This window comes from Equus asinus, chromosome 23 (assembly GCF_041296235.1).
Source record: "Equus asinus isolate D_3611 breed Donkey chromosome 23, EquAss-T2T_v2, whole genome shotgun sequence".
In the NCBI taxonomy this organism is placed as follows: Eukaryota; Metazoa; Chordata; class Mammalia; order Perissodactyla; family Equidae; genus Equus; species Equus asinus.
In genome coordinates, this window is record NC_091812.1 from 47,489,226 (window position 1) to 47,509,271 (window position 20,046).

The 20,046-nt window shown below is 37.7% G+C and overlaps 1 protein-coding gene across 14 annotated transcripts in view; it reads right to left on the reverse strand.

Moving 5' to 3' along the window:
* The window catches only part of FREM1 (FRAS1 related extracellular matrix 1), a 144,818-nt gene that overhangs the window by 48,498 nt on the left and 76,274 nt on the right, over positions 1–20,046 (reverse strand). For 12 of the 14 annotated variants that reach the window (XR_011497321.1, XR_011497322.1, XM_070495616.1 and 9 more), the window contains 5 exons: positions 19,123–19,319; positions 15,148–15,370; positions 10,796–10,940; positions 7,007–7,148; positions 3,143–3,338 (listed from right to left, as the gene is read on the reverse strand). Coding sequence is in view for 11 of the 14 variants with exons in the window: in XM_070495616.1 (XP_070351717.1) it covers positions 3,143–3,338; positions 7,007–7,148; positions 10,796–10,940; positions 15,148–15,370; positions 19,123–19,319 (903 nt within the window). In the remaining 3 variants the exon portion in view is untranslated. Of the gene's footprint in view, positions 1–3,142; positions 3,339–7,006; positions 7,149–10,795; positions 10,941–15,147; positions 15,371–19,122; positions 19,320–20,046 lie in introns of those variants that run through there. The other 2 variants (XM_044756808.2, XR_011497323.1) reach the window with 2 other exon arrangements.

The window sequence follows — 20,046 nt, forward strand, 5'->3', positions numbered from 1 at the left end:
AAATATGCGTGAAGTAAACGCCAAGCCATTTCTTTTTTTTTCCTGCCCACCCCCCCGCCCCCGCAGGGAAAGATTCGCCCTGAGCTAACATAGGTTGCCAATTTTCCTCTTTTTTTTCTCCCCAAAGTCCCAGTACATGGTTGAATATCCTAGTTGTAAATCTTTCTAGTTCTATGTAAACCGCCACCACAGCATGGCAGCTGACAGACGAGTGGTGTGGTTCTGCGACCAGGAAACGAACTCAGGCCACTGAAATGGAGCACGGCAAACTTTAACCACTAGGCCATCAGGGCTGGCTCACCAAGCCATTTCTAAATTAAAAACACAAATAGTCAATAAAATTTTGGAAAGATATTCAGTCCCATGAATAAAAAAATGAAAACAAAATATCAAGGAGGTATAACTTTAGACCAGTGGTTCTCAATGAGGGGTGACTTTGCCCCCCTACCCAGGGGACATTTGGCAATGCCTGGAGACATTTTTGGTGGTCATAACTGGGAGTTTCTGCTAGCATCTAGTGATAGAGGCCAGAGATGTTGCTAAACGTCCTACAATGCACCAGAAAGTTCTCTGCAACACAGAATTACCCACCCCAAAATGTCAACAGTGTCAAGATTGGGAAACTCTGTTTTAGATGATAAATTTGGCCTTTTGGTGTACTATGCTTTCAACCCAAAATGCTATGCAACTTAAGTGCAACGTAGAATCAATGAGCATCAAAACCTGAGCCTCCGATGCTTGAGAGGAAGTCAAGATGAATACATCAAAGAAGTAAGGAGCAGGAACAGGGCTGGGGAAACAGAAATCACCCACAAGTGGTTTCAGCAGGAGCAGAAGATGGGTCCGGGCGAGGAAGAGCATCCGGGTTTTGCCTCACTGTAGTTTTTCAGCACTGTAATGGCATAGTAGGGATGGGGGACAACTCTTGATGGCGTCCTTCTAAACTTCTCTCAAAGATCGTATTATTTTAGCCACTGTGCAAATCAGAAGACACCACACAATTGGAAGGCCTAATGTTATTTACAATAACTCCCAAATGAAAAGAGTCCAAATGCTCGATATTAGGGATATGACTGAGTCTAGCAATTCAGTGTGGTTTTATTTAGAGATGAACATTTATGCTTATAAAGTTATGCCGCAACCTGAGAAAACTCAAGCTAAGTAAAAAGAAAAATAGGATACAACACTGTACGCATATAAAACACCATGATGTAAAAAGAAACAAAGGGAAGAAATTTAGAACTTCTGAAAATGTTAATAGGTTAGTGTATCTACTTGATGTAAGTGGTCACAAATCCTTTTGGAAAATAATCACATGTCAGAGTTAGCAAAGACCAGCCTCATTTCCTTTTCTTCCCGGGCACATCGCTAGAGTGTCTATTGCTTAGCTGACCTTAATGTGGCATGTGACAGTGATCCAGCCACCAGGATGTGCAGAATATAGGTACCCTACCTCCCAGCCCATGAAATCCTCTCATTTTCCTCCACATCTCACTTCTGGAGTGACTTCAAGGTCTCCAGACATAAAGGACCCTCTACTAAGAAAGAATTCCCAGATGGCTTTATGGAACTTCTAGAACTCTCCTCCACCCCCCAGGAGACACACTGTGCCAAGGTAACGAGAAGATAGTCTGCCCTAATCCATTAGTTGTCTGCCCTGATATATTACTTGTATGACATTTTGCCTAGACATATACATACGATGAGCAGAGCCCTACTTTTGCAGAGAGAAATAAACGTGTACACTAACATCTCAGTTATCTGCATTGCTTATTAGACATCAGGCAACACATTTTTCTGGTGCTAGACTGCCTGCCTTTATTTTATTATTATTATTTTTTTTTGAGGAAGATTAGCCCTGAGCTAACATCCACTGCCAATCCTCCTCTTTTTTTGCTGAGGAAGACTGGCCCTGAGCTAACATCCGTGCCCAACTTCCTCCACTTTATATGTGGGACACCTACCACAGCATGACTTGTCAAGCGTTGCATAGGTCTGCACCCGGGATCTGAACCAGCAAACCCCGAGCTGCTGAAGCGGAACATGCGAACGTAACTGCTGTGTCACCAGGGCAGCCAAGGAACACATTTTTATAACCAAGAAAGAAGCAAATAAATTATTATACAGCCCCAAATAAACAGCACAAAATAAATCAAGCTGACTTAAAATTTGTTTTAAAAAATTCAGGACAATTGTAACTTTACCACACACACAAAGTAAGATTTTTACTACACTGAAGCATCTAATTTAGCTCAAGCTTCCTGGCAGCCAAGGTGAAAAAAGGAAGCATTCAGTTAATCAAGCATGTACCGAGGATGAAAGATTATATTTGGTCCTGAGAATATATAGATAGTGGACTCTATAGATGAATGAGATATGATCCTTACTCTCCTCACATAAGCTCTAAGCAAAAGTATGGTGTAGTGACAGTTGGGCATCAAGGGCTTAGATTCTCCCTTGCTGAGCTTTCTTTTCAGGATGTTTTTCACTCTCCACCTTCCGTGATTTATATGCTGCTGTGTCCTATTATGAAAATGTCTGCTTAACTAATTCAAGAGAAGCTTATTATCTTATAGTGTTCTCCCTTGTCCCCAAAAAGTATGTATTGGCACTTCCCAAGTGAAAAGAGCAACAATTCCAAGCTTTTCAATGACAAAGCTCCTTTTTATTATTTTTTTATTTTAAAATGTGTTTGCTTTTATTTCCTTTGTTATTATTGTGTTGGAAATATTCTTCTTTTGAAACTCCATCATCAAGTAATAATTCACTTCTTAAAGATAAAACTAGAGTGATCACATAGATTTGGTAAAATTTTATATAAAGCAAAAACCCTGACAGTTAAAGCAGCCTGTGCAGCCATATGGTGGGAGAGGCTGGGTTTCCAACAGGCTTTGTGAAAGACGGAAAACAACAAATGGATTGGTCTGTCTCGTGAACCTCATAGATCCCAGGCAAAGCAGGAGAGGAGGCAAAGGATCAGATCATAAATGATGGAAGGGAAGAAGGGAAGGAGTGATGGCTGGAAGGATGGGAAGAAGGAAGAAAGGAAGGAAGGAAAGCAGGCTGACCTCTGAATGCTTACACCAGCTCACTTCTGGTGATAAAAGTTGATCCCAATAAATCTTGGTAGAAATGCTTTTACCTTTTCCCATATCGTTGATGATGATGTGACAGTCAAATGCAGGTGACCTGTTGTTGCCATCCCAGAGGGAGAAGGTGAAGCTGTCCTGGCTCTGGGAAGCCACTGCCCCGGTATGTGTGTATCTCAGCAAGTTCAGGTCCACTTCTTCCTGAGTGCAGTTCAGGCCAGGGTAGAGCGGGACCCAGTCCCTCCCTATCTGAAAGGCACCAGAATTAGTCAGCTGCCCATGGTTTGGATTTTTCTCCCTATGCTGTGTTAGTGGATATTTTCCATATCACCTGAAAACTTCCAATATAAATGATATTTTAGGGGAACTCCAGATTCGATTTTTTTGCCATTTTACCTTATTTTTTCCTTTCAAAGAAATAGATTGAAACAAGATAAGACCTTGGGTGGGAAAAAAAGCTAGCTTCAACCAAAGGAGGTTTGACAGTCATGTAGCAATTCAACAGCAGTGCTATTCCAAAGTATTTATCATAAGCAATCATAGCTGATTAAATATTCCAATTAATGAGAGCAGGTGTGTAATCGAGCTGCTGGAATTGATTCTTTAAAAATTAAATGTGTTTCATTTGGAGGTTTCTTTTTTTTCTTTCATATCGTTGTACAACTAATCAAACCTAATTTTTTCAAACATGTTTGTCACGGGGCTTATGGGAAGTAGATAAAATAAAAATAGAAGGAATGTATTTATTCTCCATACATTTTCCAGCCTAACTAAAGCCCAAAGAAAATTATCAAGATCCCTATCACTCCCTACATTTATACCCTGAGTCAGCAAAGAACATAACTGCAAATATCATAGGGTTTTTTTGGGGGGGAGGAGGTTGATGAGGAAGATTGGCCCTGAGCTAACACCTATTGCCAATCTTCCTCTTTTTTTGCTTGAGAAAGAGTGGCCCTGAGCTAACATCTGTGCCCATCTACCTCTATTGTGTATGTAGGAAGCCACAACAGCATGGCTTCATGAGTGGTATTGGTCTGCGCCTGGGATCCAAACCTGTGAACCTGGGCCGCCAATGCAGAGCAAGCAAACTTAACCGCTACGCCACTGGGCCAGCTCCACATCATAGATTATTTTTTATCAGAATCTTCTAAAAACAAGCTAACATTAGTTAAGCATATATTCTATACAGAACTCAGGGCAGAAATTGTGGCATTTTCAATTAAAAGAGGTTCTTATGATGGAGAGGAACTGACAACTGGTAGTACTATAAAATATAATAAATCTGTATCTGATTCATAATTCTATTGTTATTCTCTTAAGATTCACAGCTTTCCCTAGGAATAGCTTGTAAAAGTCATTTGGCATAACTTAAGAAAAATGTCATCTTAAAAAATTTACAATATGATATTATCTTGTGCTTTTCCTGTCTGGCTTAAGAGACTAAAACAGAAGTTTAAATCATTCGTTTTTTATTTCCCTTGAAACATGATTCCACAGACTTCAGTTCCTGGCAAAAATGTTTTGTCCTCCTCTCCCCTCACTGTGTTACCATCTCCCTTTTCGTCGTTCTATTTCACCCGGTTTCCTCCTCTTTAATATTTTTGCCCATCTGATGTTGGTACACGCATGTGTTCTGCCCTGTGCTCACTGGGTGAAAGTTAATTACATTGTAATAATTAAGCTCATTGTTCCCATCATAAGGTCTATTTGCAAATTTAATTTTTAAAAGATTCTCTTTCGGGTTTTAAACTGGACAGCCTGCAATTCTACTTAACTTTTTTCCTTTGCAGTCTTTTCCCGGAAAGTAAATACAGAAGAAGATATCTTTTGCTCTCTCTAGTCTCCATCTAATTCCTCATTTTCACTCCCAAATGTGAGCTTTGACTCGACAAAATCATTTGCAAGCCCCAAAAGAGGAAGAAAATACGAGTCAGACTCAAGGTGCGAAAAACTACAAAGAGTCAACAAGAAAATGAGAAGCCTTGAGAAAGTCCAGGAGGCCTGCAGTCCTGGTCCCTGGTCTTGGAAGACTCAGAGAACCCCTAGGGAGCTGGGAGAGAACTTTGTGGTGCCATCTTGGGAAGCTGAACCCATCTGGATTTTCACATATCCAAAACACTTCAGTTCCCATGCCACCCAAATGCGTGAGCTCTCACTGCATTTCTGCTTCATTACTCTTTGAAATGAAATACGGACACAGCTGTACCTCAATTTAAATCAGTGATTGCTCTTCACTCTGATTCTCTACGGTGCCTACATTCTAAGACAATCAAGCTGTTCCACACAGAATGAATCCTTGCTGCTTTTCTAGGACAGTGTCTACATTATATTAGAAGTGAAGCATTCAGTCAAATAATCACATTGGGACTGGCTGGTGGTTGTTGTTGCTAGCCTTAATCCGCCATTCAAATAAACATTTTGATGGATTACTCAAGTGACCTTCTCAAGTGACTGCTCTCAAATTTGTGTTGGGCTAATCCTTGGGTGTCATGCAACAATCTGAATCAGACTGGTGAGCACCATTTGATAAGAGACTATCTTTTCTGCATTGTACCGCCTCTGCTCCTTGTCAAAGATCGGTTGACTATATTTGTATGGGTCTGTTTCTGGGCTCTCTATTCTGTTCCATTGATCTATTTGTCTATTCTTTCACCAAACCCACACTGTCTGGATTACTGTAGCTTTATAGAAAGTCTCGAAGTCAGGTAGTGTCAGTCCTTCAACTTTGTTCTCCTTCAATATTGTGTTGGCTATTCTGGGTATTTTGCCTCTCCATATAAACTTTATAATCAGTTCGTGGATACCCACAAATGCTCTGAAAAATAAGTCTGTTTTTAAAAATTTTAAAATCTAGTGGGAGTAAAGATATCTCAAAAGATGCCTGATTCTCATCAGAAACTAGGCGACTTGCTTTACCACAGTAACTCCTTCCTCCCAAATCTCAGTGTAATCCCAGGAGGGAGGGAGAAATGAAGAGCCTTAATATTGATTGGATTTACCCTGAATTTAGTCACTTAACCATGGGGATATGTTCTAAGATATGCATTGCTAGGCAATTTCATCATTGTGTGAACATTATAGAGTGTACTGAAGGGCAACAAAATTTGCTGCTCCAAAAGGGGTCTTTTAACATAAGCATTATTTTAGGCTGATTATTCTTTTAGACACAAAAGACTCAGAAAGTTTTTCCTGTGACCTCCTGCCTAACTGCCTAAAAGAATTCAGATAAAAAAATCTGTCTCAGCAAGTGAGGTACTACCTTAGCGTAACATGAACTAAGCGGTAGACAGGTCTAGAAAAGCCTATTTGTTGGCTTTTGTTCTGTTTCTCTGTGAGCAAACACATACTTGTTTTCCAAAGGTTTGCTCCTTTTCACCTCCCTGCAAATTGCCTTCCGTCCCTTTGAAGTCCCTGACTCTCCCCACACCCAACATTTTTTGTCTTTAGTTGAGGATGGTATTTAAGATGAGGACTTTAGTCATTTTGGTGAATTATTCAGTTTTCCTGGATGTCTCCCATGTATACATGTTAGTAAACTTTGTCTGTTTTCTTCTTGTTAATCTGCCTCATGTCAATTTAATTCTTAGACCAGCCGGAAGAACCTAGAAGGGTAGAGGAAAATTTCTTCCTCTGTTACAGTACTTACACACACCTAGATGGTATAGCCTACCATACACCTAGGCTATACGGTACTAACCTTTGGGACCAACATTGTCTATGTGGTCTGTTGTTGACCGAAATGTAATCATGCGGTGCAGGACTGCAGTGTAAGTTCACCCCAAACTAGGAAAAGTAAATTGTCTACTTCTGGACAAAATATGGCTATTAGAGAATAAACTCAGTCATAGAGATCTGTGCATTGAGAAAATTTATATCTAACATTCATTTTGAAAAATAAAAGTAAAAAGACCACTAACCTTAAGCTGGAGTTGCCCATTTTGGGGAAGCCTTTCAAATAAATAGTAAATCTTCTCCCTGGGTGAGTCTCCATCTATGGCTGAAAGCACAGCACTAGGAATAACACGAGTTTCACCCATATTCATTACAATTTCAGCCTTCCTGTGAAAAGGAAGATGTCAGGGTTGATACAGAAATAGAAGACATTGCTTTAACAGGGGACATTCGTAACGACTATTACAGTTCCCAATCTTCAACAATTAGGGAATGACATTCAATATCCAAAGTATTGAAAATGATGACTCAGACTTATGAAATAGGCTCTCGTTTTACTTTACATGTAAAAGTCCTGAAAGACAATTGGTCAGCAACAACGAATATAGTATGAGGTAAGTATATACTTCTAATTGTTCACATGTATAGAAGTTTACAATTTTATGTTATAACTTATTTTATAAAATGATTTTGTTTCCAATATTTCATTTGATACAACACCACCTCCATGAAGTAAGTGGGCTAGGTATTATGATTCTAATTTTACAGACATAAACTTAGTTAAAGAGATTAAATGAGTCATCCACAACTGTTCTGGTACCCTTTATGATATAGCATTACGAGTCTGGTGATGTTTAGGTAATCTGTGGCCCTCTATATTACTCTCCCTCTCTCTGGTAATGTTCTGGGTCGCTAGTGTCCTCTTCAGAGTAATTCATCGTCTTCAAGAGCTGTGGCTGCCTGGTCAGCGCCCGACATCTTAAAGAGAGGGCTGGGACAGTGAGCAGCTGCTGTTTCTACCATAGATGCTGCTGTTGTGGTTTTCGTAGGTCCTCTATAGTGGGGCTGCTTTCACAGCCAATATGGCCATTTTCCCTGGTCTCACCAAAGTACAGAAGGGGTGTCTTTCCACCTGTGTTTCTAGCTCTCAGTTTTGGTCATCACACATGGGCTCTGTCCAACTTAAAGCTTTGTTCCCGAGAAAAACTGGGATGTCTCTTTGGGATTCAGATAAGACATCTGAGTAGCATCAATTGGCATCACTCTAAACAATCTTCCACTCCTCTGCTGAGAAGGCAAAGCCCAAACACATCAGTTCTAACCTCTTTTACTTGGTGAGTTTCTTGTTACTCAGGACTGACATCTTCCCTGGCAGTAGGAGGTGACTTTTGCCCACCTCTTGACTGGAGAATATTAATCCCACTATTCTAGAAAGCTAATGAATCAGTTGGTTGGGGGCTTGTGGAGATTAGTGATGCCATTAATAGAAGCAGATTAATCAAATCAGGAAGTCAATATGATGAAGAAGATAAGGAGTTTGGGAGGAAGAAGTGTCAGAATTAAATGTCAGAGAAGCTGAAAGAAGAAAGTATGTCACAGTCTGGGTTACCTTTAAAGGGAGCCTGGGACAAGAAATTTGGGGCAGGTAATTTATTTGGGAAGTGATTTTAGGCACAGAAGAGATGGAGTGAGGAATGAGAGAGAAGGAGGAAAAGGCAGCAAAGGGTGTTTTTACTGTGATGAGGCTCAATCCTACTGGACAGCCTTTGAAGAACCGTGTATAGAATATGCCTCAAATTGTGCTCCTGAAGAATGGGAGGCTGGGACATTTATCTAACTAACTAGCTCCCATAAGTTGAAGGCTGCTGTCAGGGTGTTTCCTGCTGTGCCTGGACATGGGCTGAAGAGCCACTGCTGCTTCAAAGAAAGCCCTGGGGGAGAAAAGTGGAGTACTGTGGGCACTTAAGGTGGGGCACTGACAGTGTGCGTCGAATGTTCCACCACAACCACAATCAGAGGTGAGCTGAGGGGATGTCACCTGGGGAACCAAAAGCATCTACTACAGCATTTAAAAGGCATATCAAAGAAATGGTTTCAAACACTGTAATAGGGTCCAGCAAGATAAGAAGAGACATTAGATTTGGTGAGAAAGCCAAGGGTAACTTTTGAGGGAGCACCTTTAATAAAGTGCTGGGGGCTGGAGACAGTGGGCAGAAATGGAGGAAGCAAGTACAAGCTACTTCTCCAAATAGTTTGGCAGTGAAATGAGAGACTGAGTCATCTTTGTAGTTTTAGAATGAAGATACCTGCTTGCAATAATGATAATAACTGACACTTATGAGCACTTACTATGTACAAGCCAGTCTTTCAAGTCTTTTACATATTTTAATTCATTTACATATTTTAATTCACTTAGTTTATTGCAACCTCCCTATGAAGAGAATACCATTCTTATCCCTATTTACAAAGAGATTGACAAGGAGGTAGAGAGAGGTTAAGTAACACATTCTAGGTCACACCACCGGGAAGTGGCTGAACCAAGGCAGTCTGACTCAGGAATTTGCTCTCTTAACCACTAACAACATCCTTATGTGTTGTTAGCAGAAGGAATGAAAAGGGAAAGCTTGAAGACACAAGAGGTAAAAAATAATGGAGCATGCTCTGGGAAGAGGCAAGAGGTGATAAACCCAAGGACACATATGGAAGGGAAAGAAGGGGAAATATAACTACCTCTCTACAGGAGAGAAGGAAAGAAGAAAAGAAAGAAAAAGGAGGGATTTTCAAGAAGAGTTGAAGGAGATTTTATGATTCTGTAGATGAAGATATCCCAGGATGTTAAATAGCAATAACACGGCAAGAAGCAATAAGTCAGAGTTGAGTGAGTGTCTTGCGTAAGTTATTTTACCTCTCTGGTCTCAGTTTTCTCCGTGAAGATAATACTTACTTCTCACAATTTTAGTGAAGATTTAAGGAACCAATATATGTGAAAGAATCCCATATAGTGTGGGTCGTATAGTAAGCATGTAATAAACACCAGTTTTCACCGTCTCCCTCCCTCTGAGATAAAGTGAGTTCATCAGAAAGGAGGTTTCATAATACTGCGATATCCTTCATATTTTCACTTTTATAAATCAAGGTCATACTTATGCGTACATCGCAGTTAGGGAAGAAGGAAAGAGAAATTTTTGTTGAATATTCTTAGTCAAACTGATGTCGAGGCAATCCTCCAAAAAACTATCACCAGCATTTCCCATAATAGCAGACACTTTTCTATACCCAACACTAGAGAAGAGTTGGGCTTCCTAAAGTTCTAATTTTGTACAGTTCTGTACATTTGCCAATAATAAGAGAAATGGCTGGAGCTATAGAAATATAATTGATGAAGACTGTACTCTATGATCAAACTCTGATCAGCTACAGAGGGAGATACAGAGAAAGTCTGCAGTTAATATCAGCTCAGAATGTCTTAAACGTGATCCTTTTGACAAGGAGTTGACAAGGAGCATTGATCTATACAGAACATAGCAGAGGACTGGTGGACAATGGAGTACCCAGATGATGAAAGAAGTGGCACTGATGTATTTCCCTCAGCCACTCTTAGTTAAAGGTTCAACCAAATCCACAGTGAGGACTGTCTGCAGTGAATATTATCATACTTTGATTTAATCTATATATTAACTGCACTTTGGGGTGTGTGTGTGTGTGTGTGTGTGTGTGTGTGTGTACATGTGTTTAAATACCTAGTAGACTGTTCATTCCATACTCTATGTTCAGTCATTCTTAATTATTCACGACTAAATTGAACTTCTAGAGGAAAACCAAATAATTAAGGGGCTAATTTGACAATTGTTGGCAGGTTACATTAACTAACATTTGCACTAAAGGTTCTAGGTGCATGAGTAGGTGATAAGTCATGACAGACAGGCACTATCAAGGCTTGTTTCTCTCCAGAGGACACACACTATATTTGCACCTAGTATTCCAGACCTCAGAATTTTATAGAGAATTTGAAAGAGACTCTTTAGGTAGCTTACTTGCTCAGCATTGGTTTCTCATCATTAACTGGGATGACCTCTACCAAAATGGTTTTAAGTATCTTATGTTTCCCATCAGACAACTGGATTGTAAAGTCATCAGCAAGGCTCTCTGAGTCATCATGCACATATATCAACCTCATTCCTGGAAAAATGGAAAAAAAGAGAGAAAGTAAATCTTTCTTATGATGGAACCATTCCAAAACACATTACAGATAATCTGTTTTAATTTCCAAGGCATTAGTATCAGTAAGAGTTCATTAACCAGGGCAATAGGGTGAAATTAAATGGTTTTTATAAGTAAGAGTGCCCTCTTAGTTCATTAAAAAATCCTATTTAAATACTTTAACAATTTAATAAGGGTCTTAGTTAAAAATCAGTGAAGAAGGATATATTATTTAATAAACTGTATAAGAACAATGGTGTCAAAGCGTGGAAATGAAACAGAAAATTAGTTCATTACTTGGGGAAGATTACAGTTATATCCTTAACTCAAGCCAGTAACCAAAATAATCTCTAGGTGAATCAAAACTTAAATATAAAATTAATTTTAAAAAACCTACCTAACATTCATATGGAAATGCAAGAGACCCAGAATATCCAAAACAGTCTTTAAAAAGAATAGCAAAGTCAGAGGACTCTATTTTCCCATTTTCAAAACTTACTACAAATCTACAGTAATCAAGATGATATGGTACTGTCATAGAATAGACGTATAGATTAATCTAATAGAAGAAAATCTAGAAATGAATACATACATTTATGATCAATTGATTTTCATTAAGGGTGCCAAGACCATTCAATGGGGAAAGAGCAGTCTTTTCAATAAACAGTGCTGGAACAACTGGATATCCACAGGCAAAAGAATGAAATTGGATCCCTACCTCACACTATATAGAAAAAATTAACTCAAAATGGATCATAGACCAAAATGTAAGAAACTAGAAAAACTAGAAAACTAGAAATTACAAAACTGCTAGAAGAAAACATAGGCATAAATCTTCATGACTTCGGGTTAAACAATGGTTTCTTAGATAAGACACCAGAACCACAAGTAACCAAAACAAAACAAAACAAAAACATAGATAAGTTGGGCTTCATCAAAATTCAAAGTTTTTGTGCTACAAATGATATCACCAAGGGAGCAAAACAACAACCCACAGAACTGGAGAAAATATTTGCAAATCATATATCTGATAAGGGAGGGTCTAGTATCCAGACTATAATTAAGAACTCTTACAATACAATAATAAGACAAATAACCCAATTACAAAATGGGCAAAGGATTGGAGTAGACATTTTTCCAAAGAAGATATAAGAAGGTGTATAAATAGTCAATAAACCCCTGAAAAGAAGCTCAACATCATTAGTTGTTAGGGAACTCTCATACATTGCTGGTAGGAACATAAAATGTTGTGGCTACTTTGGAAAAAAGTTTGGGAGTTCCTCAAAATGTTAAACATAGAGTTATCATATGACCCAGCAATTCCACTCCTAGATACAAACCCAAGAGAAATGAAAACGTGTACCCACACAAAAACTTGTACATAAATGTCCACAGCAGCACTATTCATAATAGCCAAAAAGTGGAAGTGACTCAAATGTCCATCAATTGATGAATGAATAAATAAAATGTAGTATGTCTGCACAATGGAATATTATTGGGCAATAAAAAGGAATGGAGTACTGACTCATGCTACAATGGGGATGAGTCTTGAAAACATTATGCTAAATAAAGGGAACCAGTTACAAAAGATCCCAGATTCCATTTGTATGAAATGTCCAGAATAGGCAAATCTATAGGACAAAAAGTAGGTTAGTGGTTGCCAGGGGTTGGGTGAAGGGAGAGATGAGGATGACTGCTAATGGATATGGTATTTGCATTTTGGGGGGATGAAAATTGACTATGGTCATGAATATGCTAAAAATCACTGAATTGTACACTTTATCATATGAGTGAATATTACAGCATGTGAATTATTTCTCAACAAGCCTGTTTAAAAAGATTTAGAAGAAAATACAAGTAAATATCTTATTTCTATATTTAGAAGTCCTTGCTAAACATAAAAACAAAAGAAAAAAGTGTAAAGAAAAATAACAATAAATTTTACTACTCATGATTTTCAAATTATGTACTTAAAAATGTGAATTAAGGGGCTGGCCCCGTGGCCGAGCAGTTAAGTTCCCGCGCTCCGCTGCACGCGGCCCAGTGTTTCGTTGGTTTGAATCCTGGGCGCGGACATGACACTGCTCATCAAACCACGCTGAGGCAGCGTCCCACATGCCACAACTAGAAGGACCCACAACAAAGAATATACAACTATGTACTGGGGGGCTTTGGGGAGAAAAAGGAAAAAATAAAATCTTTAAAAAAAAAGTGAATTAAAAGGCATATAAAATATGAAAAACCTTGTTTGTAACGTGACAAAAACATAAAACATCAATGTTTAATGATCTCTTATACAGAAATATGAATCAATGGAAAATTGGACTAAGCATATTATCAGGCAACTCACAAAAGGTGAAACATATGATCGATAAACATGAAAGTATGTTCAATCTCAGTCATAATCGAAAAATTTCAAATCAAGATAACAAGGAGCTACTATTATTGACCACTGAATTTTTGAGGATTTCTGAAAATAATACCCATTATTGATTAGGAAAATAGGCATGCTTATGTACATGGTGGCAATGGCAATTTGTTCCTAAAAGTATTATAAATGCTCACTTTTTATGAAGTAATTTCATTATAAAAATTTATGCAAAAGAAATAGTAAGAGATGTGCACTGATTTGTTACATAAATATATGTAAAATACATTTATTGACATATAACTTGTAAGATCAAGAAATGAAAAGAGATAGTCGTATAAAATTACAGCACAGCATATCCATACAATGAAACACTGTAGTTATCACAAACCATGTTTTCAACTAATATTTAAAAAGTGAGAAGATGCTTATAATAATTGATAAGAAAAAACAGATTACATAATGTGGTAGCAGTTTTATAAATTCTGTATATTTGTGTGAGGGGCAAGTGTGAGAATATACTAAAGTTTAAAAAAAAAAGTAGCCATAAATGAACCAAAAATAAAATCAAGGTGAAAACCTAATCTCTGAGAATGTCACTAAATTTTAACCAAAATATTAATTTATGAGAACAATTTTAATTTTTTCTTCAAAACGACTGTATAGTCCAACTTTACACAATATGCATGCATTGGTTATTAACCTAATAGTAACCAATGAATGTTAGTTTTAAAAAACTGACTTTTTTGAGGATAGAATTTGAATTGCTATTCCTTTTTCCTTTGTCTTAAATTTGAAAAAAAATCTTTGTAATATATTGTACTATTTGCTACACACGGTTATTGATTTGATAATATCATTTAAGTTCAAGAATTTATTTCTTTACAATTGATAAAAGCTGATAAAAACATGAATTAGCTTTTCAAATTCAGATGTGAGATGACATTGTGTAGCTATTGCAAAGTAACCTTTGGGGCAGAGAGCTTACACTCTAGTTGGAGAAAGGAATAATTAAAAGACAAAAGGAAAAATGTTGAACAAGTTCTAAAATGAAGCAAGCACAGAGAAGGAATGAGTTGGAGGTCTGGGTGGGCTCCCAGGGGAAGGTCAACAGTAACTGGCTTTGAAGGCAAGGTAGGGCTTGCCCAGAGAGGAGGGGAAAAGCCGTCCCCCGCGCCGCCCCCCCCCCGCCCCCAGCTGGGGAAACAGAACGTGTGAAGGCAAGAAGGAGAGAGAGTAGACAGTGATTCCAGATCCTAGAACTGCACACTTTTCTCAAATTTTTAAAAGTATTTTTTATATGTAGAAAACGGGATACGATCAATTTTTTTAAAAGAGTAATTAAAAAAATAATTCAGGCTGTTATTCCAATGTGTCATTTCCTTAAAGAGCAAATTATCTCCTCCCAGAGAATAATGAGTTATTATATGTGGTTCTATATTTGTTTCAAGTGTGGAAATTTTGGCAGACAAATCTCTTCCAATTTAGTTCCTTGATCTCAATAGTTTCAAAAAGGAATTTTTTATTATGACATTAAAAGCTTGAGCTAAAATACCAAAAATCACAAATACTATTTTTATTGATACTCTAAAAGTGAAAGAAAATATATTATTTCCTTTTCAATTACCCACCATCTCTAGCTGTGGCTTCACACCCTACATTAATCCAGAGCCCAGAGAAAACCTTGAGGGATAAGTGAATAAAGTAGATGAGTGCTATTTCTTCACTCCCTGTTTCTGTGATTTCTTATTCTCATCTTTTCCGGGTTAAATTAGTAAGTCAACAATAACAAATGAATAGAAGTGGAACATGACGTACCATTCTGGAGAAGTTCCATGGAAAAGTTGTGAATAAGTTCATGCTTCTGGTCAAGGTTGGCTGGCTGCTTAGACCGAGGAAAGTCTTTGCTAAACACCCCGTTGATGAGGAAGCCATGACGTGGTTTATGAGTGATGCTGAACAGCAAAGGGTCCTTGGGAATGTCCAGGTCAGCAGCACTGATGATGGAAGAATCCAGCTCTTTCATCTGACCCTCACACACCTAAACAAAAACAAGCCCAAAAAGTCAGCCACGTGCAAAATAAAACTTGTCTTTCTTTCAGCAAATCGTTCTAAAGAAATAATTTTAAGATACCCTATTTCTAATTCCCCATGAGATTTGTGTATAATGAGTCCTAAAAAGAAATTGCTGGTTTACCATGAGCTTAGAAGAAAAGAACAAATCTATTAATCTCCTTCACATTTTTTTCTGAAGATTTCAAAGCACTTTATTCATTTCCATGAAGGACAAAGGACATACAATTTTCAATAGACACATATTGTTTATAATTCAAAGGTCAGGAGAAATAGCAACCAAAAGGATGCTTGCTTTCTGGAAGTCATAGAGAAGTTCGGTTGTAAACTTGAGTCTAGACTCTTCACCTTCAGATCCCAATTTGTAATTTGAACCCCCTGGACCTCATTGCTGTAACAGTTCTTATGTTTCTGTTTTAGAAATGGCACAAATCTCTGCTATACACACTGGAGGTATTTGAGGTTTTTAATTGTAGTAAAAACCTCTGTATTTCAATTGCAGCCAACAACAATTGAGAAGGATGCATGGATGCATCATAGCGTATATTTTAATTCGGGGTCCTTATCTCTCCCTAATTCTCACATTTCTAATTTTCCTGAACTACTTTCCCCTCACTTCTCTACTTTCCCCTACTCCTCACTTCAGGTTTCATAATCCCTTAAACACAAATAGAACTGATGTTTTTCATTTCATGTAGGATCTAGTCATTTAGAACTTGACGTGGTACTTAGCTGTCTTGATCTTCTTTTTCTCATAGTGAGGATAAAGAGAACAAAGAAATATTTCTGATTCCTATTTTGAAATATAGCAAGATCTAAATAATGAGTGTATAAATTTAACACATGCTTTACTGGGAATCTGCAATGTCATTGTGCTACGTGCTGTGGGGAATACAAATATTCTAAAAAATCAAAATTAGATGGAATTGGAAAGGCCTGTCCATCAGTGATTATAATGCAAGGAAGAAAATGTCTAGTGTTACTAAATATGGATGAACAAGAAGTGTAAAAGGGTGGAGGAGACCAAGGATATCTTCATGGCCGAGTGGGCATTTTAGCCTCAAAGGATACATATGGCTTAGGTTTGTGAAAATGCCCTTTCTCTTCAGCCTCTCTTATTGAGAGAGCCTTCCTGCAATCATTCTTCACTGAATTGCATAAAGAAGAATCATCTGCCATATATGATACTTGGGCTAAAATGATGCAGGTTCTCTTTCTTTCTTTTTTGTTATTGGCACCTGAGCTAACATCTGTTGCCAATCTTTTTTTTCTTCTTCTCCTTCTCCCCAAAGCCCCCCAGTACATAGCTGTATATTCAAGTTGTAGGTCCTTCTGGCTGTGCTATGTGGGATGCTGCCTCAGCATGGCTTGATGAGCGGTGCCATGTCTGCACCCAGGATCCAAACCAGCAAAACCCTGGGCCACCAAAGCAGAGCTTGCAAACTTAACCACTCGGCCACAGGGCCGGCCCTTGCTTGTTTTCTTTTATCTGACCCTACTTATTAAGGACTAAGATGGCATCATAATTTAATGCACAATGATACAATTATGAAATCATCTTTGATGGTAACTTGCCTTTTTCTCCAAGAATTTTAATAGAGCAACCTAAAAATATGTTCTAATTATCCTTCTTCAGAGAGCTTGGGACTCCTGGACTCACTGCATGGCGACATTTCTCATTTATCAAATGGTAAATTAATTCACAAAATGAGAAATTTTATTGAAAAAATGTGGTATTCTTTTTTGCACATTTAACTGTTTATTGAGATTACAAATAAAAAGTTTAGATAGATACACATGAAATGCAGAAACCCACTAGTAGACAGGCTTGAAATGGATTATAATAACTTTAAAACCTCAATTTTTTTGCAAGTCACAGCACAACTTGACGGAAGACTATATACAAAATACATACACTTTTTCACAAGAAAGCGAGACAAATATAACTATTTTTAAAAATCACTTGAAGCTTTATATCAGCTGTGTTAATAACACGTGGGTCTCCATATTTGTTTCTCTTCAACAGCTTCTCCAAGGAACGCACAGATAAAAAGCATGATTACTTCCAGAGACAAGCAAGGGACAATTTCCCAGAGGCCTAATTATTTCAGAAACCCCAACCCTAGACAGAGACAAGGCAACAGAGGTAGGTATAGAAGGAATCATTTGTAGATGTTTTTTCTCTCTCATAATTACTGAACTGCTCTCCAGAGAAACCCATGTGCCAACAGAAGAAGAAAAGCAGAGCTGGCTTTTAATCTTGTCTTGAGGTGGCTCCCATATATCATGAAGATTCCGTAGGAAATTCAAATGAAATGAAGACTTTTGCATTTAGAGTTTGGTGATTTTTAGCATAAAATAAGGCAAGATGATGGTTTCAACATAGATAATATTTGCTTTGGTCAATGTCAGCAAAAAGACAACACACAACAAAAATGATAGAAATGGTGCCTAGTTATTAAGGCTCCACCATGTGCCTGCCCATCTTGATCACCACAGTACCCGTGAAGGAAGATTTGATACACATTTTGCCGATGAGGAAACAAAAGTGTAAAGAGAAATAACTTACCTGGGACCCTACAGCTAGTAAACAGCAACACCCACATCCCTCTTCCTCCAAAGTCTGTGTTCATCCATTTAATAAATAATCCATTAAATAATCATATATAAAAAATAGAATTGTTTAAAAAGAATTATATACTGATAGGAAAAGATTTCCAATATGCATAATTAAGGTTTTTAAAAAAATAAAGTAGAGAGTAGTGGATATAATATGATCTCTGATTTGTAAGTAAAAAGATACAGAGAAATCACATAAACACATACACCTCATTGGCATGTGCTCAAATTATTTTTGTGGAATTAATTGCTAAAAACTCAATTAATGGGGAGGGACTATGGATGGGGATGTTGAACAGAAAGAATTTCATATTTCATTGTGTGTTTTTCTCAACATTCTGACCGTTTAACCACATACATTTATTATTTTTTTAGAGATAGGTATTATCTGAGAGGTGATATTATGAGCCATTTTAACTATATATCTGAATTTTTAAATAAAACTAAGAAATGTTACTATAGGAAAAGATTTTTAAAACTGCATAAAAAGAATAGTCCCAACTGTATTTTTTTCATTTCATGTATGTTTATAAATAGCTATATAAAAAAGATGTTTGTAATTTGTGAATTAAGAGTCCTTGCCATCATAGCATTGGTTGAGAAGGCATGCTCTTGGATCAGATGGCCTGGGTACAAATCTCCTATGAGCCACTCCCTCTGCACCATTTAGTTCTAATCTCTGTGATCTTGGGCCACTAAGTTAACCTCTTTATGCCTGATTTTTTCAGTTACTAAACAGCAATAATAATACCATCACCCTAAAAGCCCATTGTGAGGATTCAATATGAATACATGTGAAGGGTTTGGAATAGTACCTACAACCTAATGAGTACTCATCCTATTTATATAGGCAACTACAGTTGCATCCACGTGTTTGCTATATGTTGGCAATTATTACTATCATTACAATCATCATCACTAGATTAATATTTTTCAAGTGATTGCATTACATGACATAGGTTACTGCCCTCCCCACTCCTCGTTAACTTAATGTGTTAAGTGCACCTGGGCCAGTGCTAGGTGGACTAAGTGCAAATGGAGTAGGCAAAAATAAACATCAAAAAATGACGAGAGACATGAAAATTTTGATATCTTTCTTACAGTAAAATTCTCCACTACAAAGTCAGGAGCTTCATCATTTGTGGGGTTGATTATGACATAAAATGTTGTCTCCAAAGACCGTTGCTTCCCGTCTGTGACGTACACCATGAACTGGTCGGCAGTCGGTTCCATCCTAAGATGCCTGGACTGCACATAGTTAATGTGCAAAGCCTTCATGTCTTTCCACTGAAATGAAGCTAGAACACACCAAGACAGAGCAGGCAAATAAGAAAAACTTTTTTTTCTCCAAGCTACTTGTCCTTAATCCTTAACCCCATAGCCTATTTCTCAGTAAAGCAAATAAGACATCATGGCAGTTGACCTAAGAATCAGCTATTGCGGGCTGCTATAATGACTGTCAACCATCAGCATAAAAACAGATATCCATAAATCCTAAGGTAGGATTAAAATTTGCATGGAGAACAGAAGGGCAATAACTGCTAACCAGGATGTGTAGGGACTTCATGACCATTCTTCGTATACTTGGAATGAACGTCAGTGAGACCTTCCTTTGATTAAAACCACTTCTGGATGAGCAGTTCTTGTCATGCTTGAATAAGACAGAGACCATCTCTTTCATATAAAGGCAAAACAAGAGTCAATCAATCATCTGCCTACTTGACACGTATGTCAAGCAACTGATTGAATTGGGTGGAATTAACTGATCTGCTGTTTAGGTATTTGGACATTGCCTTAAATAAAGCAAAAGAGAAAGATGCTGTGTTGTGCATTTAGTCACAGGATAAATTGTGTAACCTTTAATACAACTAATCTTTCCTCCCCCTGCCCAGGTTTAGGGAGATAGAATTGACATATAGCATTGTGTAAGTTTAAAGTGTACAATGTGGTGATTTGATACATGCATATATTGCGAAATATTTACCACAATAAGGTGAGTTAACACATCCTTCGCATAATTACCAT